Consider the following 20,505-nt stretch of genomic DNA (forward strand, 5'->3'; position numbering starts at 1 on the left):
ATCCCGGCCTTGGGGAAGCGTTCCCTAGTATCCCGCAGCGTTAGCGGGTCGCGCCGGAGGGGGGTGGAGGCGGAAGTGGCGGCACCGGCCCCGGGAGTAGGAAGGAGCCGGGGCTGCACCCCGAGCAGAGCGGCTGCCAGCCGAGGAGCAGGCGCGGCCGTGTCGCCATTTTGCGGCCCTAAGCGGCCGCGACCAAGTCATGGCTGAGACCTACGGTGAGGGTGGTGGGCGGACACTGGGTCTGGGGTCTGGGCCCAGGGCCCAGGAAGGATGCGGCCTGTGTATGGGGCGGGGCCTTATATGTCAGGGGGCGTGGCCTGGTATTATGGGGCAGAGCCTAGAGCATGCTGGGAGGGGTTTAGTGGGTCTGAGGCTGAGCTTAGTTAATTTGGGCGGAGCCTGAGGGTCTAGGGTGTGGGCGAAATCTGGGGCGGGATTTGAGGAATGCAGTGAGGATGGGTCATGGTAGACCTTGAAGGAAAGGATGATCCTTACTGTGTCTGGGCAGAGCCTGAGTGGATGGGGCGGAGCTGACTGTGAATGGCAAGGATCGAGCTCGATGGGCTGGGGGATACTGAAGGGATGCTCTGGATCCTGGGATTACCCTGGGAGAGGGCTGGAATGCGGTTGCGGGTGAGTTGTTCTTTAACTAGGGGGTGGGACTAGCGTCAAGGGGTGGGGCTTAAGCTTTAGACTAGCAGTAGTGCTTCGGACTGCGGGAGAGAAGGAGAGAAGGAGAGACAGAGTTGGAAAATCCGGATGTATGGATGGGTAGAAAGTGGGAGAACAGGGTGCAGTAGAAAGAACAATGGATTAGGAGTCAGAGGGAGCTGCATTCATTCAACGAATAGAGAAAAGCCGAGGGAACAATGCAAAGACGCTGAGGTAGGAAACAGCTTGTCATCTTCACGGAGTAGATTGCAGGCCAGAAGTTGGAGTGCAGTGAATGAATCAGAAAGTGGTAGGAAGCGAAGTTGTGGGGCGGGGTGGCGGGGGGGAGGAGCAAGGACAAAATTGTAGTCCTTGATAAAATGGTTTTCAAGAGGCTTTAGCAAAGTAATAGTTACTTGGGACTCTGGAGCCAGTTGGTCTGGGTTTGAATCCCAGCTGTACCTAGCAGTGGGATCTTGGGCAAGTCAGTTAACCTTTCAAGACCTCCGTTTTCTCATCTGAAAAATAGGGATAATTATTAGTATACCTCCTTCACAGAGCTTTCTTGGGGATTAAGTGAGTTGTTGATGTAAGTAAAGACCTTTACTTCTGCTGGGTATGTGGTAAGCACTCTGCAAGAATTATCTGTAATGGTTGTTACCCACAGTTCTGTATCTGCTTGTGTCTGTTGTGTCTGTTTCTCTCCCTGTAATTGTGATGTTCTCCTGCTTTCCATCTTTCCATGTCTTTCTCTCCGAATGGGTTTTTCTTGAATTTGGCTCCATCCCCTCAGACTTCCTCTTCAAATTCCTGGTGATTGGCAGTGCAGGAACAGGCAAATCATGTCTCCTTCATCAGTTCATTGAGAATAAATGTGAGTTTCTGGGAGTGGTTCTGGGTGCACTAAACCATGGACAGGGCCATGGTGGAGGCAAGTAGGCAGCTGTTGGGCAGGGGTGGGGCTGGCCTTAGGTACAACTTCATTGCTGGCTGCCAGGTCCTTGCTTTGGTATACACTCTTTGCGAGGTCCACCTTGAGCCTCAGTCTACCCAGCAATGAGAATGGGTTTGCATAGGCCTCGGAGGACAGGGAATCCTCTGAGCGCCCTCCTGTCTCTTCTCTCCCTCCCTCTCCCAGTCAAACAGGACTCCAACCACACAATTGGCGTGGAGTTTGGATCTCGGGTGGTCAACGTGGGTGGGAAGACCGTGAAGCTACAGATTTGGGACACAGCTGGCCAGGAGCGGTTTCGGTAGGTGGGCTGGGCTCCCAGTGAGAAAGCGTGGGGGAAAGGGGAGGAGACAGGAGGGAAAGAGGCATGCAGAGTTACCTGGAAACATAATGACGGGAGCAAGGACCCACTGGGGGTGGGCAAGGTAGAGAGAGAGGGCAAGAGAGACTGTGATGAGCAGGTCCATGTAGTCAAAGAAAGAAGGTGTCTTGAAGAGAGGGTGGCAGACAGACAAAACGAGATTGAGAAGGAAGCATGATTAAGAGTGAGAGGGCCAGGGAGGGATGACCGACCCTAGCGAGACCCTGTGGGATAGACCCATGTGGCTGGAAGGATGGAGACTTGTCCCCAGGGAGCAATAAGGCCTGGAGAGGAGGAGATGCTTGGGGTGGGGCAAGGAGCAGAGAGTAACTGAAAATGACTGAAACAGAAAAGGACAGTTGAGAGTCAGGAAGGCAGAAAAAGAGACAGACTGAGAGAGAAGGCAAGATTAGGACGCTCAGAGGTGAGAGACAAAGACAGGGAAAATGGGACAGGTGTGGCCAGAGAGATGGAGAAATGGATGTTTTGGGGGACAGGGCAATGTGGAGGGCTCAGCACACAGTATGTCTTCAGGAAATGTCTGTAGAAAAGGTGATAGACACATGGAAACCCTGAGTGAGAAATAGCCAGCAGAGAGAAACGAGGAATCCAGCTTCTGGGAAAGGGTGGTCCCTGCTCAGCACTGAGTAGCTGCTGAGTTAATATTCATGCGAGAGTTCATTGTGTGAGCTGCCCAGAGACAGAGAGAGGATGGAGGAGAGAGAGGTGTGCCACTGCGCCAAGATGGCAGTAAGTGCTCTGTAAATGGTTGTGTTGTGATTGCACGAATTCCAGAGGGATCCAGCCTGGCGACACAGTGAGGAGCAGACAGTTAACCACCCTGGGAAAGGGCACCTCCCCCCGCCCCAAACAGCAGGAGAGGGCCAAATGGATGTAGTTGCGTAGTGCTTGGCCAGGACTGGGCAAAGGGGGGATGACAGAAAATGTTGAATGAACGGGAAAGGATGAATGAAAAGGAAAGGATGACAGAGCCAGAGCAACAGAGATGGAGAGAAACAGAGAGTTAAAGATACATACACATACAAGAGACAGAACAGTACATACCAAGGAAGAGATGCAGAAAGACAGGGACACAGAGAAAGTCAAAAGGAGGGAGAGGGAATTCCCTGGTGGCCCAGTGGTTAGGATTGGCACTTTCACTGTCGAGGTCCCCAGGTTCCATCCCTGGTCAGGGAACTAAGATCCTACAAGCCACACGGTGTGGCCAAAGACAAACAAATAGTAGGGAGAGACTGTGACAGAGGCAGGTAGCCAAGATAAAGATTGAGGGAAGTAGGCTACCAGTGGGAGAAACTGTAGTGAGACCCAGACCATGGCCAGGTTTAGGAGGAGGGGCCAGCAGTACACGGGGGCCTCCAAACCACCAGTCTCTTTCCGCAGAGGGGGGCAGTCTTGGGGCAGACCCCAGCCTTGGGGGTGACTGAGTCCCCCTGGCCCCACAGGTCGGTGACACGGAGTTATTACCGAGGGGCAGCTGGAGCCCTGCTGGTATATGACATCACCAGGTGGGTGCACGGAGCGGGTGGGGTGGGGCCCGGGCTGCTCCCTGCCGCTGCACCTGCCTCCCTCCTGGCTCCCTTTTCCATAGCCGGGAGACCTACAACTCACTGGCTGCCTGGCTGACGGATGCGCGCACACTGGCCAGCCCCAACATCGTGGTCATTCTCTGTGGCAACAAGAAGGACCTGGATCCGGAGCGTGAGGTCACTTTCCTGGAGGCCTCCCGCTTTGCCCAGGAGAATGGTGAGGGCTAGGTGGCGGATCAGTGGGGCAGGGGACCAGCAGAGGGATGGGGGGCATTCAGGGGGAGCCTGTGAGAGCCCCCTAGCTCTCTGTGGCTCTGCCCAGCAGGGCAATGTGCAACTTTAGAGGTCTGCGTTCAAATCTGGTTGTTGGCCATGTGCGGGCTATATGACCACTCTGTTTCCCCATCTGGAAAAATGGGTCCCCCCCTGGACCACCTCCCTTAACTATTGCACACTCTGCTTCACAGATGGTTAAAGGGAGGTGGTCCAGGGGAATTCTTGGCACGGCTTGGATGAATGGGTGCTTCATGAAAGTTGGCTGCTAAGCAAGTTTCAGCCACCATGGGGAGGCAGCATAGAATATTGGTGTAATGTGGGGACTGCAAACTCTGATGGCCATAGGGGACAGGCACATTTTGTGAATAAGGGAGAAGGGGCAGGGGAGACCCTCAGGTTAGCAGGCACTGACATTAGGGGAATGGACAAGACTGATAGCCACATTGAAAGGTATGCAAGTACATTATCATTAAAAAAAAACGCAAATAGCAAATGTTGGCGAGGATTTAGAGGAAATAAACCGCTGGTATGCTGTTGTTTGGAATGTAGGCTGGTGCAGGCACTTTTGAAAACAGTATGGCAGTTTCTAAGAAAACTAAAATTGAACTGCCACGTGACACAGCAATCCCACTCTTAGGTATGTATCTTTAAAAAAACAAAAAATGGATTCAAAAAGATACCCCAATGCTCATAGCAGTATTGCTTATAATTGCCAAGATATGGAAGCAACCTCAGTGTCCATCAATGGATGAATGGCTAAAGTGGTATATATATACAGTGGAATACTATTCAGCCATAAAAAAGAATGAAGTAAGACCATTTGCAGCAACGAAGATGGACTTGGAAGGTATTACTAAGTGAAGTAAGTCAGAGAAAGACAAAATATTGTTTGGTATCACTTATATGTGGAATCCAGAGAATAAACTAGTGACTACAACAAGAGGTATGCAGGTCTAAACTCATGTGAAAACGTCATGTTGGCCCACATCTGCTGACTTAGGCTCTGTCCATGTTCCTTCTTTTTTGTAACCTCTAGGTTTAGAGGATTTGCTATCAGAAAGATGTGGGTTTGAATGCTGGCTCTGACTTACTGTGAGGCCTTGTCACATGGCTAATGGGTGGACTATGAATGGGGCCTGTGCTAGATGGTGCTGGGGACACAGTGATGAAAACAGCCCTGGGCCCAGCTCTCATGGTCTCACAGCCCAGGGCGGAGGGAGGAGGACCATTTCCAGAGAGTGACAGCCCAAAGAGGTCAGGGCTGGGAAGGGGGAGGCGAACGGGTCAATGAGAGCCCAGGGGAGGCACCTGATTCATCCTGGGAAGTTAGGAGGACTTCCTGGAGGAGGAGATAGGAGCTGAGTTCTGAGAAGAGCTCAGTGGGTACCTGGGGAAGTGGCCTTTCATGGCAGGGAAACACATGTACGGAGGCTCGAAGTGAAGGCTTGAGGGACAGAATGAGAGGTAGCAGGTCAGAGTCTGAGTGGAGATTGGGGACTGATTGAGGCCCTGACTGTCTTGAGTGTCTGTCCCCCTGCCCCCTCCAGAGCTAATGTTCCTGGAAACAAGCGCTCTCACCGGTGAGAATGTGGAGGAAGCATTCCTGAAATGTGCCCGCACCATTCTGAACAAGATCGACTCAGGTGAGACCCCCAACTGACCGGACTGGGAGTGGAAGGAGAGCCCAGAGGTTTCCAGGGACTGGTCCTGACCTCTCCCTTCCCTCCCCACAGGTGAACTGGATCCCGAGAGGATGGGCTCCGGCATTCAGTACGGTGATGCCTCCCTTCGCCAGTTGCGGCAGCCTCGGAGTGCCCAGGCTGTGGCCCCTCAGCCCTGTGGCTGCTGAGACCTGCAGAGTCAGGTGGGATTCTGGGGACCTGGGAGCTGCAGGGCTGGTCTCCCAGCAATGGGGAGGACAGAGCAAAGACAGCAACATAGAACAGGAGACACAACCAGGAAAAAGGGACATCTTCCCAGACACAGGAGATCCACCCATTCTTCCCATCCCACTGCCAACTCTCTGCCCTGCATCTCCGACCCTCCCATTCATAATTCCTCAAATGTCTGTTGAGCACCTACTATGTGCCAGACCCTGTTCACAGCATGGGGGATAACATCAATGGGGAAAACAGACAAGAATGCCTGCCTTCGTGGAAGAGACAGACAATAAACAAGACCCAGGAGCAAACTGTATAACAGCCAGAGATAAAGGCTATGGAGAAGAATCAAGGAGGGTGGGGAGGTGGAGGAGTAGACGGTCAAATGGGATGATGAGGGGAGGGCTCACTGCGAAGGTGACATTTGAGCAAAGACATTTGAGCAAAGGTTGTGTGGGGACCTGGGGAAGTGTTATAAGCAGAAAGAAGAGCCAGTGCAAAGGCCCTGAGGTAGAGTCCTCCCTCCCCTGGGTGAGGAAGTCAAGGCCACTCCAGTGTGGCTGCAGTGGAGTGAGTGGATGTGTGTGTGTATGTGAGTGTGTTGGAGGGTAGGTGAGCAGATGAGGTTGGGGTGGAGGAAGCAGATGAGTGAAGGCCTTGTGGGCCATGGGGAAGGCTCTGGCTTATACAAGCAGAGAAGGGACAGGATCTGATTCAGGTGTTCATAGGGCCCCTCTGGCTGCAAACAGACTGTGGAGGGGTGGGGGGGTGTGGGCAGGGGTGGTTGCCCAGTGACCAGTGAAGAGGCTACTGCAAAGTCAAGACTGTGGTGGACAGGACCAGGGTGGGGGCAGAGGAGGGGTTGAAAGGTGAGTTAGGTTAGATCATCTTTGCCTCCAGGTGTGTCCCCTCTTGATGTAATCACTTCCTAAAGCACGAATCTGCTTCTTTCCTCTGTTCTTCTGGTAACCTCCCCCGCCTCCTCCAGGAAGCCTTGCTTGTTCTCCTATGCTTGGTCCAAAGCCCTTGGCAGGCTTGACAGACTTGGTCCCATCCTCACCTCTCTGTGGGTGACGACGTCTTGACAGTTCTTGTCTCTCTGCTTCAAACCCACTTGCCACTCCCCGCCCCCCAACCATTGGCAGCTCCAGGATGGCCTTGGAGCAAAGTGGTTAGACCTTGGACACAGGTACTTTGAGAGCAGGGCCAACATAATTTCCAGATGAACGGATTTGAGAGAGATGAGTCAAGGGTGAGCTCTTGGAGCGGGGCTCCTTTCCTTCCAGGCCTCTGCATCAGCCATGCCTCTCCTACCTCCCTTCTCAGGCCAACTCCCATTCATCATCAGGTCTCTGCTAAAATGTCTCTTCCCAAAAGGGGTCACTCTCTCTAGATGGGCAGTCTCACAACTGCCCCTCCTTTTTATTATTATTATTTCCTGTTTTTGGCTGTGCTGAATGGCTTGTGGGATCATAGTCCTCCAACCAAGGATGGAACTCGCCCTCAGCAGTGAAAGCGCAGAGTCCTAACCACTGGACCACCAGGGAAGCCCCTGTCCCTCCTTTTTAAAGTGTTCAACTCTGTCCCCTCCATCATTATTTATGGTGTTTGTCTCCCCCATCTGAGAAGGTGACAAATCACAGACTCCAGAGCTGGGCTGCCTGCATTTATACTCCGACTCTCACTGCATAGTTGCGTGACTGTTGGCAAATTATTTAACGTCTCTGGGCCTTGGTTTCCTCATCTGTAAGTGGGGCTAATAATAGTACCTACCTCAAGTGAGTGTTGAGAAGATTAATTAAGTCAAGTCATGTAAAGTGCTAAGAACAAGGCCTGACAGTAAACTAAGACTCAATAAACTAAAGACTGTTTATTATTTTTTTTTCTTATCCAATTTAAGGACTCTGGGCTGTGTAGAAACAGATGGGTGTGTACTCTTCACCTTAGGACATAATTTGAGTCTGTTTCAGGTTTTTCTCAGTGAATCAAATCTAATAAGAGTGCATTTTCAAACTGTTGATTGCACTCTACAGGAGGAAATACACTTTGTATGTTGTTCTAATGCAGTCACACACATAGAAAACTGAAACACACATTTTCTTCATACTACTATTCTTAAAACAGAGGTGAAATTCACATAAATTTAGCTATTTTAAAGTGTACAATTCAGTGGCATTTAGTACACTCACAAGGTTATGAAACCATCACCTCTGTCTCATTTCAAAGCAATTTCATCATTCTAAAAGGAAACCCCATACCCATTAAACATTGACTCTCTGTTCCCCCTCCAGCTTCTGACCTACACCCACTTGCTTTCTGTGTCTATGGACCAACATTATTATGAAGCACTCTGGTATTTTTTATTTTATTCTATTTCAATGAAAAATTGCTCAAGGCACACCAAACTGATTTCCTACCCCACTTATGCAGTTGTGCACACTGGAATCACCTGGAGAGCTTTAAAAGCTACTGGTGCCTGGGCCTTACCCCAGAGATTCTGAAGTGATCTGGGTATTTCTAGAAGCTCGCAGGTAATGCTGTCTTCAGATAACCACAAAGCAAGAACCGATTGCCAGATATATCTCTGACTCGGGAAACACTGGAATGAGACCTAGAGTTGAGGTGGTTCAGGAACATAGAGGAATGAGACCTAGAGCCAGGGTGGTCCAGGAACATAGAGGAACACAGAGATACAAAGGTGGGGACACAGAATGTAGACAACGAGACACCCCTCTACAGACTCAAGGAGACAGCTCTCTGAGGCAAATACACGGGGGAATGCGGGTGCCCTCAGAGTGAGAGCTGCACATTACCTGCAGACAAGAAACAGAAAGTCAGAAAATTTAGCAGGTTAGGGAGAAAAAGTATAGACAGAAGGGCACAGATAGGAGGGCAGGAAGATACCCAGAAAGGAGACAAAGCTGCAGCTGACGGACCTGGGATCCCCCCAGTTCACCGCACACTTTTCTTGCAGCTCACCTGCTCTCCAGGACCAGCCCTATCCTTCCGTCTGGGGCCCAGACACAGGCCCTGGGAGGCCGAGCCCCTCACCTGCCCTCGCCCCAGAGAAGCTGCCCTGCCACCGGTCTCCCTTCCCTGGCCTGGTGGGGCCTGGCTGAGGGGCAAGACTGAGCCATGGGGGAAGGGGGATTCTCTCCGTGCCTGCTGCTGCTTCCTCTGTCTTGGCTAACCCCTGTTTTCCCTGAACCCCTAACTCCTCTTTGAGCATACTCAGAGAGTTCACAAAGCCTGAGACCACGGCCATTTGGTCTCAGCATCCCTGGCCCTGCCATTGCGAGTACGTGTTATTTATTACCTGGAGGCCTGTCCTGTTCCAATGCCCCCCCACCCCCCATAAAGCATTGTTTACACCTGTGTCATAGCCTCTGTCATTTTGGGGTGGTGGGGAGGGAAGGGAGGCAGATGAGGTCCCTGATTATGTTTGGAGTCCATGTTTTAGGGTTGGACATGGTGTGGGGGTCCACCATGACTTGATGGCTCAGGTGTCTGTTGTGGAGGAATGCCCACATATGTAATACGAAGGTCCCTCTGTTTGTGATGGGTGTGATGGGATCTGTAGGAATGGGTGCCGCTTGTATGTGTGTGACACTTTGCTTGTGAGTGCTCTGTGCCCTTGGTGATTGTGTCTACAAGGGTGGTGGTGTTTGGGACACCGAGGCTAGGTGAGTGGGTGAGCCCTGGGTCTGCCCAGTGGGTGATACTTATGCATTTCTGATGCCTGAAAGTCCGAGGCAGTGTCTAGTTAGTGCTTGACTGTGCATATGTGCCCCTGAGATCTGTGTGTGTTTTGGTGTGTATTTGGCTCTGTTGACACACCTGTGTGTGACCATGAACCCTGTGTGTGCCCTTGAAGACTCTGTGGTTTTTTGTACTACCCTAACCCCCATGCATACTTAAGATCAGTGTGTTACCTCCTGTGTCCAGATGGACCGCTGACACCTGCACGGGCTCTGCCAGGGACTGGTGCCACCCACTGAGGACACTCCCAATGGCTCTCCCTCCCCCAGACTGGCCTTAAACCATGCTCAAGGGAGGCCTGAGGCCCTGCTCAGCCTGGGGGCTGGTGGAGGAGGTGGGGCATTTTAAATGACCTTATCTGCATTTTATCCCCCTAGGTCTGGTCGTCCAGACTGTTCAAAAGACTCTTGAGACAGTCATGCAAATGTTTTCTCTGGCTTTCCTAGCTGGTTTTATTCGGACTCCACACAGTTGTCCCGAAGGGGCAGGGCAGAGCGGGTCAGAATCTGCACATCCCTTCTAGTCCTCTCTCCCTTCTCTCAAGGACGTTCCGCTTTTTTCTTCTCCTTTATAAAATGTCCCTATGTAAATTACTTGCTGTGCAAATTTACATACATTTCCTAACTATTTGCCCAGACGCTTCTCAGTCCTAAATCTTCGGCTGTGAGAAGGAGGAGCTGTCCATGTTAATAACATCCATGATCTATCTACATGCCACTCCCAGACCCCCGCTACTCATCCTCCCGCAGCGTTCTCCGCTCCAAGGAGACGGGCCTGCCTGCCTATGTAAATAGGCTAATTTACATGCCCCTCCCACTCGCTTGGCTTCGTACGCCAGCCCCCCCGGCCCTATCCGGCCCTTGCTAACTGCGTTCCTCCTCTCGCACAAAAGGGGCGGGGCGGAGGGCGCCCAGAAGCCCGGCGTTACCGTCGGATCCATTTATTTCCCCTTTCTCCTGGGAGAGGGTATTCGGAACTCCGTCGCCCCGCCCCGCGCGGCTCGCGCCTGCGCCTGTCCGTCTCCTCCGCCCGGACGCGGTCACGTGTCCACCGGGCGAGGCGGGGGCGGGGCGTCGCGGGTGGTGGGGGCGGGGTATGGCGCGCTGTGCGGCGCAGGGCGGCTGGCACAAACGGCGGCGCCGGGGCCGGAGGAAAAAGCTCGGTGAGGAGAGCCCGGGAAGGGAAGGGAACGAGGCGGAAAAGGAGTTGGAGGTCGGGCGCCGGCGCGAGCCGGGCGCGGTGTGGGGGGCGCGCGCCCGGCACCTTGGCGGAGCGCTGCGACCCCGGGGAGGGGAGGGGAGGTGGGGGTGGGGCGTGGGGGAGGGAGCGCGCGCCGGGCACGTCGAGCGCCGGCCGTTGGGGGTGTTGGGGTGGGAGCCGGGGGCGCGCGTCGGGCGGAGAGGGGAAGGGGAGGGGACGCGGGGTCCCAGCGGTCCCTAGGCCTTGCCTTCGTGTCCTGCTGCGCCCCGAGGGGCCTCAGGGCCCGCACCGAAGGGACTTGGGAGGGGGGCTCTTTCCCCTCTCGTCCTGTCCCCAAGTGCGTGAACCCTCCTCCACCCTTCCCTCTGTCGCCGTGGACCCTGCTCCCACGACTCCCTTCCGTCTGTCCGTCTCAGGACCTCCCTTCCGTCTGGGTGTGTGTCAGCCCCTAACGGGCTTTCCTCCTGTTGGGCTCAGGTCGACCCCTCCACCCGGTTCTGCCCGGCTGTCTCAGGCCCACTCTCTCCTCTCCTCCGCTCTGTTATTTTTTCTGTTTCGGGACCCCCCCCCACCCCCTCCAGTTTCCACGGTCCGTAGATCCCCACCTTCTTTCTGTGTTTTCCAGGCTGATCCGCCCGCCCCCCCCCAGTCCTCCCCGTTTGTTTCTAACTTCTAGTTCCCCACTGCGCCACCCTTTTCTACAAAGAGTCCCCTCCTTTACTTTTTTGTTTGTGGGTCTGTGTCTGAGGATGTATTTCACCCGTAGTCCCCACTGCAGTCCTCTGGCTGTGGGTCACCTACCCAGCCTTACTTCTCCAGCTGTCCCGTTTATTGCCCCTTGTCTCTTCGTGACTCCCCCCAAGTCCCAGAGTCTCCGCCGCCCCCACTGCCCCTCCCGCCATGACCTCAGGTTTTGGGGTCTTTGTAGCTAAGTCTGTCTTGCTCTCTGCTGCCACTACCACTGCCCCTGCTCCCCTCCAGTGCGCTTGCCTGTGTAGCTCTTCTCACCTTCCATTTTTTTTCTCTCCAGCCACTGTGACAGGTCCCTTCCCAAGCCCCTAGGGACAGCAGAGGACTTGGGGACCAGCGAGCACCCCCAGGGCGAGAGAAAAGCCTCTACCACCTGCCCTGCCTCATCCTGCCCCACGCCAGGCCCAGCCGCCCCAGCCCCCGGCTGCATCAAGTGGAGGAGGAGGAGGTGGAGGAGGGTGGCACCATGGGCCTGGGCCGTGCCCTCCATGCCCGGGGGATGAAGACACTGCTGCCATGGACAGCCCGTGCCAGCCCCAGCCCTTGAGTCAGGCTCTCCCTCAGTTGCCGGGTTCGGTGTCAGAGCCCTTGGAGCCTAGCCGGGCCAGGATGGGGGTGGAGAGTTACCTGCCCTGTCCCCTGCTGTCCTACCACCGTCCAGGAGCGCCCACTGAGGCCTCGGCGGGGAGTGGGACCCCCAGAGCCACAGCTACTTCCACTACAGGCAGCCCCCTGCGGGAGGGCTTCGGTGCCCAGGATGGCGGCGAGCTGCGGCCGCTGCAGAGTGAGGGTGCTGCGGCACTGGTCACCAAGGGGTGCCAGCGGCTGGCAGCCCAGGGCGCTCGGCCCGAGGCCCCCAAACGGAAGTGGGCAGAGGATGGTGGGGATGCCCCCGCACCCAGCAAGCGGCCCTGGGCCAGGCAGGAGAACCAGGAGGCGGAGGGGGAGGGCTGCAGCAGTGGCAGTGGCGAGGCCAGCGCTGGGCTGAGGGAGGAGGTGCTGCCCGCGGCGCCCGAGCGCCTGGCCCTGGACTACATTGTGCCCTGCATGCGGTACTATGGCATCTGCGTCAAGGACAGCTTTCTGGGGGCGGCCCTGGGTGGCCAAGTGCTGGCGGAGGTAGAGGCCCTGAAGCGGGGCGGGCGCCTGCGAGACGGGCAGCTTGTGAGCCAGCGGGCTATCCCGCCACGCAGCATCCGTGGGGACCAGATTGCCTGGGTGGAAGGCCATGAGCCAGGCTGTCAGAGCATCGGTGCCCTCATGGCCCATGTGGATGCTGTCATCCGCCATTGTGCTGGGAGGCTGGGCAGCTACGTCATCAATGGGCGCACCAAGGTGAGGCCGCAGGGACCTGCTGTGAGGGGTGGTGGGACGGGGCCCCCAGGCACTTGGATGCCTGTTCTGAGCATCAGTGGGTTTGGGGACAGGCTTCTGGGGTCACAAAAGAGTTTAGGCAGCCCTGGTGCAGGGAGTGTCAGAGCTCGCTGTGGGCTCTTGTGCCCTGTGGGCCTTAGTTTGTGCACCTGCAAGCTGTGGGTTTGGCCCACAGTCACCGCGATTCTTGACCTTGCCGGGGATCCTCTCAAAGACCCTGAAGAGAGGTGCCGCCATTCATAGCCCTGCATCTGTGTCTGAGCCCTGGTGGGGTCAGCAGCCCCGTGATGTCTGTTCATGGGCCTTAGAGCAAGCAGACAAGGTTTGTGTCTCTGTCTGCCCGTCTTGTGTTCTTCCTGTTCCCTTATTTTTTCATCCATCCAAGTGTATCTAGGCCATCCTGTCCACTGTGCATGTCTTGTTTGTCTAGTCTGTCTCCCAGGTAGGAACCGGGAGGGGTGGGTGGCAGTGGTGAGGTCCGTGCCAGGCTGAGGGAAGATGCCCAGCATGCCTGGTGCTGGGCCGCACTGCACCCTGTATGCTGTACTGTGATGTCTGCCTCACGCCGGCTTCCCAGGGGTGGCTGTGCGCTGGCTCAGGTGGAGGTCACGACCCCATCCCGCCCCATCCTAGTCCGTGTCCTCCATCTTCTCTGTTCTGTCTGTCCTTCACTTCATTCCTGTCTGGCTCTGGTCTGTTTACTTGGTCTTCTGTCTTTGGGTCTTCTCTTGACTCCCTGTTTTTGTTTTAGAGTAGTAGTTACTAATCTTTTTTTTTTTTTTTTAATCTGCTCAAAACCAAACCCTGTCTTAAGAAAAATGCTCATTTGATTGGAGTTTATGGGCAGTCATCAGGCCTTCTGGGCTTCCAGCTGCCCATTCAGGAATCTGGGGTCAGGAGCCCTGCACAAGACGATAGTCCATAGGCCCTTTCAGCCTGCCAGCACATTACTTGTCTTTCATGGAGGGGTGTGAGGGCCCTGGCCTGGAGTTCATGGTTTGGTGGTGGTTGGACAAGGCACTGTAGGGAGTGCCCGCTGCCCTGCACCAGTGATGCCTGGATGATGGCACAGGCCGTGCTCTGCCCTCCAGGCATGAGGCTGTGCTCCTGGCGTCCCCGCCCTCTTCCCTCAGATCCCATCTTGGGTTCTGCCTCTGTGCAGCTTTCCTCTTAGGCAGGAACTGGCTCAGGGACCAGGGCTCCCCCCAGGCTGAAACCATGCTGGTCTCCCCACCCCAGCTGGAATTTGTCCCATTTTGCTCTCCCTCCTGTTACCTTGGTAGTTGAGAGCCAGAGGCAGCCCTTCAGGGGCAGGAGGTCAGTGGGAATCTCCCTAGCCACAGGGTGCCCAGCACCTTCTCCCCAGGGTCATCCATCCTTACAGGAGGGGGGTTAGGGGGAGACCACAAGAACTGAATAGCCCAAGGCGGGATACTTCTCTGAACCTCAGTTTGCTTATCACAGGATAGGAAAACCAGGTTAACTGCCTAGCTAGTCTGTGGCCACTTTAGGAAGGAAAGGAGAATACGTGAATCTCCTCATGAATCTCCTCTCCTTCAGTGCCTTGGATGTGGTTGGAAACAGGGCCCTGGAGGGGGTGGATGGCTGGGGGTTGAGACTTTTTTAGCGCTAGGAGGTAAGAACAAACCTGGCTGGACTGAGAAGGGAGGGGAGGAGCCAACCCAATCACTGGAGTTCCTCTCTGACTCTCCCCTGCCCCGGTGAGACAGCAGCTTCAGCTTCCTCACCTTCAGAGGGCAGCATCTGGGTTCTGCCCCAGGCTCTGGAGTAAGATGGGTGAGGTGCTGAGATGTGCTGGCGGCAGTGGTGGTGGGGGCTCAGGTCACCAGTGTGGCTGCGGCGAATCACAGCCCACCTCTCGGTGCTTCCTGAACTCGGCTCCTGTGTTCCTCTGCCTTCCTCCTCTCCCTGGTTCCTCTGCTCTGTTGACTGGCAGGTGGGAGGGATTTGATTTGTACTGGCTTCAAGGACTACCATAGGGGTCCCAGGGAGGCCCCTTTAAGACCAGTTTGGAGGTGGGGCCTGCTGTTGGCTCAGTCCTGGGATTCTGACTTGGTGGGTGGGTGGGTACTGTGTGTGTGTGCTTTGTGGGGGCTCTTGGCATGTTGGTTCTAGCTGTCCCTTATCCTAGCTGCCCCTTCCCGGAAATGGAAGTGTAAAGAACATGTTTCCATATTACTCTGCTTGTTGTCCCTTTCCCTTGAGGGCGTGGGAAGTAGATGCTTCTTAGGCCAGAGGATGCTTACCCCACCCCCCACTCCCAGGTGAGTATCCGTGGGGGGAAGGGTGGGGCCTTGAAGGGCTTGTTTCTGTGTCTCGCCTGACACAGGAGTCCTGCTTCATGAAAGACTACAGTGTGTGTCCCCGCCTGCGCGTGGGAAGTCCTGTGAGGGGCATGGGCAGGACACACGGAGGCCCCAAGGCCCAGAAGAAGAGTGCTTTCAGTCAGCGCTCCCTTCTCGGCCCTGGGGAGCCTGGCCTGGCCCTGGGGGCCAGTGCTGGGTAAACAAGCGCCTGTGCCGACTGCACTTTGAGGGGGATGGCAGGGGAAGTGAGCCCAGGGGCCTTCAGTTAGAGGACTCCAGGTGCTCCTGGTCCCAAGACTGACTAACAAGGGGGGCCAATGGAAGAGTGTTCCGGCAGGTGCAGAAGCCTGGGGGTGAGCTCAGCCTGGTCAGGAAGAGTCAGGAGGACTGCGAGGCCGGAGGTAGTTAGGAGGCTGTGGTCAGGAATTTGTGTTCTCTGGGGATGCAGTGAGGAACTTGAAGGGATTTGAGCTGTGGTGAGGGGGGAGTAAAGGGTCTCTGGCAGTTGTGTGGGGAAAGAGGTTTCAGCCCTGGAACCCTTTGCCCACCCCATCCTCAAACAAAATTGGCAAACTCTTAGCTTGGATTCTGACTGGGGAGGGCTTGCCTGTCCCTAATCAGTGATTCACTGGTTCCAGGCCACCCCCCATTCTGGCCACAGCCAGGGATCCTTTCCTCTCGGTGAACTAGTTGCTCCCTGCACTTAGCCGTCTGCAGGGAGTGAGCGGTGCAAAGAAAGTTCTTTGGAACCTGGGGTTGTGGGGGCCAGGACCTTGCCCTCATGTTGCCAGAGAGAAAGGCACCCCACTGGGTAGCCATGGTGGTGGCAGTTGTCCTGGCCTCTTGCCCGGGGCAGGTGCTGTGGTGGACCAGGTGCACACGTTTAACACAGAGCAGTTTACTCTCCGCGCTGGGGTGAGCCCCGGGGAATAAGCTGGGAGGAGGCCGGAGGGGTTGAATCAGCCTGGCCTGCCATGGAGTGCCTGGCAAGCCTCCTGGTTTTGGCAGCAGATGCCGATCTTTTCGATTGGGAATGTTTACCCCAGGGCTGTGGCAGATGGCCATGGCCCCCAGGTGTAGCTGAGCATTATGGGGAGCAGGGGCCAGCAGAGTCTGTCCTGGCATCAGTGTGGGACGAGGGGTCAACATAGAGGGTCCCCAGATGGGGAGCTTCATGCCAGTGTTTCCTCCTTCACCTTGTCCAGCCTTCCCAGTGGCTGTGGGCAGAGGACAGGACAGGGACCTTTCCAATTTCAGCCTGTGCTTTAATTGTCATGTGTCAGGCACTGTGCCGGGTGCTTTCCAGACATTTATGTCTCATTCAGCAAGCTATGAAGTAGTTGTTACGCTCCATTTCAGGGATGAGGAGCCTGAAACAGAGTTCAGTCCCCTGCCCAGCATTACAGCTCTTGAGGCCACAGTGAGACTTGAACCCAGGGGTTAGCTCTGTGGGAACACTGGGCCTTTAACTCACACCACACCTGTCATTTTGTGGATACAGGCCCAGAGTGGCCAGGCCCAGAGCTCAGCGTGGCTAGGCCTGGCTTGGGCAGCAGCAGCAGTCAAGGAGAGAAGGGGGAACCCTGTGGCTAGACCTCTTCATATAGAAACCATGGCCTGGGATGAGGCCTAACTCTTAGGTCTGTGGGGGTCAGGAGCCTCCAAAGTCATATTCTCTGAGGGGTTCATGCTACTGCTGTGAACAGGAGGTGTTATCCCCGTTTGACAGATGAGGCATTTGAGGCCCGTTCAGGTGATGAGACTGTCCAAGGCTACTTGACAGGGTGTCCTTGGAGATGTGATTAGATCTCAGGTTCTAGTCATGTTATAGGTTTTGGAATTGTTGACACATGTAGGAGACTGTATCTAGCAGATACTCTTTGTCGTTATGATCAGTGCTGCTCAATATTGTGCAAATTAGAGTTACCTGGGAACTTTTAAAAATTGGAGGCTGCACCTGAGGCCAAGCACCTCAGAACCTCGGAGGTGGGCCTGGGCATCAGTGTCCCAGGTCATTCCAACTCTACAGCTCTGGGAGAGAACTCACGTGGGGCTTTGAGGCCACATCCCTGTATACCAGAAAACGTTTAAATAACATTTAAATTGGTTTTCTTCTACTGAAATATTTGAGGTTGGGATTGGGTTATCTTAAAAAAACCAAACCCTCAGTCACTGAGCTGCATCTTGGTTCCACACTCGGCGCATGTGTATGCTGTTCAGTTGCCAAGTTGTGTCCGACCTTTTGTGACCCCATGGATTGCAGCTTGCCAGGCTTCTCTGTTCTTCAGTGTCTTGAGTTTGCTCAAATTCATGTCCATCAAGTCAGTAATGTTATCTAACCATCTCAAACTCTGTGCCCCCTTCTCCTTTTGCCTTCAATCTTTGTGTGCCTCTTGTGTGTGGGAAGTGGGCTCTTGGGGCCAGGAGCTGAGGTTTCTTGTGGATAGAGGCTTGGCTAAAAAGGAACGTCTGGGTGCTGGAACCCTTGGAGCCCCCAGGACCCTTGAGGAGAGGTGAGGGGCTGAAAGGGGTGAGAAAGAGGAGGTAATGGCTGGCTTGCTCAAAAGTCCCTGCTTGCTAGCCTCAGTAAACCCTCTCTCCCTCATCTCTGCCAGGCCATGGTGGCATGTTACCCAGGAAATGGGCTGGGATACGTCAGACACGTTGACAATCCCCATGGCGACGGGCGCTGCATCACTTGTATCTATTACCTGAATCAGAACTGGGATGTCAAGGTAGGATGGTGGGGTGGGGTGGCATTCATCCACAGTCTTTTCCTCTCCCCGCTCAGCTGCTCGTATGGTCCCGGTCCTCTTCTCAACCCACTGGGGGGCGGTGTAATCTTTTAGGGGCCCTTCCTGGAAATGGCACCTCCTCTCCAGCCGACTGTGTGGTGGTGACTCCTGGTGTTGGGAAATGGTGCAGTCTGCCCAGCCCCCAGCCTAAGGCGCACTTCCCCCGCCCCATTTCCTGTCGTCTTTAGTAGCTTCCTGCCCGTTTCCATGGTGATGCAGACCCTGGGTTGTCATTCCTTTTCAGAGTCTGAGTGGTGGGAAGGAGAGAGCTGTGCAGTTACTATGCCCCCTGGTGGGCCCTTGTGGGTTGGCTGTGCAAGGGGAGGCGGGGCTCCAAGCAGTGCTGGCCAGCCTCCTGCCTCATCCTCTGGCCCGCCCTCAGGTGCATGGCGGCCTGCTGCAGATATTCCCTGAGGGCCGGCCCGTGGTAGCCAACATTGAGCCCCTCTTCGACCGGCTGCTCATTTTCTGGTCTGATCGGCGGAACCCCCATGAGGTGAAACCAGCCTATGCCACCAGGTACGATCCATATTTCTGGGGATGTGCCCAGCTACTCTGCCTGTGCTAGCAGTCTTGTCAGACCCCTGGAGTGACTAGGAAGTGACGGGATGCCAAGAAGGGGGCGGCTGGGGGTTGGAGATGGTGGAATTAAGTGTGATCTCTAATGGCCCTCTGGGGCTGCTCTGGTCCCCAGGTACGCCATCACTGTCTGGTATTTTGATGCCAAGGAGCGAGCAGCAGCCAAAGACAAGTATCAGCTAGGTACCTGCTTCCCAAATGGTGACCCCGCCTCTTAAGTCCTTCTGTTCCATGTACTTCTTTAGGCCTCAAGCTGTCTCATCAATCTCTGATGAATCTCATCATCTCTTGATGAATCTCAAGTCACTGAACCTTGCAGCTCATTTTTCCCCATCTTTGCCTACTTTCCCTAGACAGTTGACTCACCTGGTGTCCCCAGCATGAGCCCCATCTCTTCTGATGCTCTCTCGATCTTCCCAGTTTTCCTTGGCCTCTGTTCGTTCCCCGATGACTCAATCCCCTGTCCCTCTTCCTCCCCAGCATCAGGACAGAAAGGTGTCCAAGTGCCCGTGTCACAGCCGACTACGCCCACCTAGTGGCCAGTCCCAGAGCTGCATGGACAGACAGCCTGCCCTGGCTTCAGGAGAGCCCTGGGCCCCGGTGCTGCCAGTCTCGGTGCCTGCTCCTTCCCCGCCACCACCACTGCTTCTGACTTTGCCTCCGTCCTGCCTGGTGTGGAGGGCTCTGTCCATTGCTGAAGACCAAGGAGGAGGAGAGACCTCTACTGCCCTGGGATGGGGGCGGGGGTTGTGACCCAGACAGGAGCCAGTGTTGGGGCCTTCCGTTACTGGAGCTGGGGGCCTGTGTCCTGCCCTGTCTGGTCATGCCCCTCTCAGGTTTGGAGAGCTGGAAGGAGGCATCGCCACCTCCCGCCAGGACGCAGGATCTGGGGTTGGGGTGAGTCATAGCCTCTTGCTGGCAAAGGTTTGTGGGGGAATATCCCCAAGTCTCCCACTCCTCCAGCCTGGAATGTGAAGTGACTCCCCAACCCCTTTCACCATGGCACCTTTTGGACTAGGCTGCCACTGCTTGGGCAGGATAAAGGTGCTGGGAGGAGCATGGGTGTGCAAGTCCTATCAGCCAAGAAATAAAAGTTTACCTCAGAGCTGCACACATCTGACTCTCTTACTCCCTCTTTTTGAGAAGAGTTCTCCATCTGCGGTTCAGGCCTTTATTGACCGAAGAGGGTAAGGAGGTCTGAGAGCCAGTGAGCTGAGCTGAATCTGACTTCAGCGGGCCACGAGGCGGAGCTGGAAGGCTGGGGGCACGTTGCCCAGGCCAGTGCACTGCGGGGTGAGGTCTGTGTCGGAGTGGCTCCCCACAGGGAGCAGGAAGAACCGCAGCAGAATGGAGGTGAGGAAGAGGAAGATGTCGGTTGGGGCCAGGCCTGCACCCAGGCACGTCCCCTTTCCTGGGGACATGGGTATGGAGTGAGAAACCCATGCGTGCCAGGGCATGTCCTGACTGGTTCCCTCCCTGCCCAGCCCAGACCTAGGGCAAAGGGCGTGAAGGCGTTGCTCTGGAACTCGCCCTGGTCATTAGGAAGTTGGTGGGGTTGAAGCATTCTGGGTTCTTGAATTGGGTGGGGACCCAGTGTGTAGACACAAGCAGAGGAATGACAAAGGTGCCCTGGGGAGATGTGCCAAGGTTACTCAAAAAAGGCCCCAGTTAGAAGCCAATGTAAGGAATCCTTTGTGCATCAGCGGTGAATGCTCAGACCTGCTGATAGGCCCTCCCCGGCCCTGTGCAGGATCCCCAGACTCAGTGGGCACCTTGGGCAGGAAGTAGCCACGCAGGTGAGTGTCGCAGGTGAGAGCACGCGGGAGCCCAAAGGGCACCACACTGATGAAGCACTGGATCTCGTGCAGCACAGTGTTGGTGTAGGGCAGGTGCTCTCGGTCCTCCAGGGTTGGGGCACACATTCGGCCAACCATGTCATCCAGCTCAGCCTGCACTTTGGCTGGGGCCACCAGAGATGTGAACTACGCATACCGCAGCCTCCGGCCGACCCCAAACCCCAGCCCCCTCATCCATAGCTCTCCAGCTTGCAGACG

At 55.4% G+C, this 20,505-nt stretch overlaps 2 protein-coding genes across 10 annotated transcripts; both read left to right on the forward strand.

The window, feature by feature from the left end:
• The first annotated feature begins 24 nt into the window (after nt 1–24).
• On the forward strand, nt 25–9,042 carry RAB4B (RAB4B, member RAS oncogene family). Of its 6 annotated transcripts, none has more exons than XM_061388337.1 (8): nt 25–215; nt 1,445–1,525; nt 1,790–1,904; nt 3,428–3,490; nt 3,574–3,728; nt 5,335–5,430; nt 5,521–5,651; nt 8,642–9,042. In XM_061388337.1, the coding sequence occupies exons 1-7, from the start codon at nt 200–202 to the stop codon at nt 5,634–5,636; spliced, it is 642 nt and encodes a 213-aa protein (XP_061244321.1). In that variant the 5' UTR covers nt 25–199; the 3' UTR covers nt 5,637–5,651; nt 8,642–9,042. The 6 variants fall into 6 exon arrangements, with proteins under 6 accessions (XP_061244321.1, XP_061244325.1, XP_061244326.1 ...); XM_061388341.1 differs by adding an exon at nt 509–633 and having other exon boundaries at nt 50–215; nt 1,445–1,904; XM_061388342.1 differs by lacking the exon at nt 1,445–1,525 and having other exon boundaries at nt 51–215.
• Nucleotides 9,043–10,479: 1,437 nt separating this feature from the next.
• On the forward strand, nt 10,480–19,564 carry EGLN2 (egl-9 family hypoxia inducible factor 2). Of its 4 annotated transcripts, none has more exons than XM_061388347.1 (7): nt 10,480–10,588; nt 11,657–12,711; nt 12,926–13,072; nt 17,693–17,812; nt 18,255–18,391; nt 18,567–18,634; nt 18,932–19,564. In XM_061388347.1, exons 2-7 carry the CDS (start codon nt 11,893–11,895, stop codon nt 18,985–18,987), a joined length of 1,347 nt encoding a protein of 448 aa, XP_061244331.1. In that variant the 5' UTR covers nt 10,480–10,588; nt 11,657–11,892; the 3' UTR covers nt 18,988–19,564. The 4 variants fall into 4 exon arrangements, with proteins under 4 accessions (XP_061244331.1, XP_061244333.1, XP_061244332.1 ...); XM_061388348.1 differs by lacking the exon at nt 10,480–10,588 and adding an exon at nt 10,818–11,060; XM_061388349.1 differs by lacking the exon at nt 12,926–13,072.
• The last annotated feature ends 941 nt before the right edge of the window (nt 19,565–20,505 follow it).

The sequence above is a fragment of the Bos javanicus genome, chromosome 18, assembly GCF_032452875.1.
Source record: "Bos javanicus breed banteng chromosome 18, ARS-OSU_banteng_1.0, whole genome shotgun sequence".
Lineage (NCBI taxonomy): Eukaryota > Metazoa > Chordata > Mammalia > Artiodactyla > Bovidae > Bos > Bos javanicus.

Excerpts from the sequence above, each read along its gene's own strand:
- RAB4B (XM_061388336.1), top strand. The coding sequence starts at position 1,369 with ATGTTCTCCTGCTTTCCATCTTTCCATGTCTTTCTCTCCGAATGGGTT. Across the intron at positions 1,526-1,789 it reads TCAGTTCATTGAGAATAAAT|TCAAACAGGACTCCAACCAC; the intron begins GTGAGTTTCTGG and ends TCCCTCTCCCAG. Across the intron at positions 5,431-5,520 it reads TCTGAACAAGATCGACTCAG|GTGAACTGGATCCCGAGAGG; the intron begins GTGAGACCCCCA and ends CCCTCCCCACAG.
- EGLN2 (XM_061388347.1), top strand. The coding sequence starts at position 11,893 with ATGGACAGCCCGTGCCAGCCCCAGCCCTTGAGTCAGGCTCTCCCTCAG. Across the intron at positions 18,392-18,566 it reads AAACCAGCCTATGCCACCAG|GTACGCCATCACTGTCTGGT; the intron begins GTACGATCCATA and ends TCTGGTCCCCAG. Across the intron at positions 18,635-18,931 it reads CAAAGACAAGTATCAGCTAG|CATCAGGACAGAAAGGTGTC; the intron begins GTACCTGCTTCC and ends CTTCCTCCCCAG.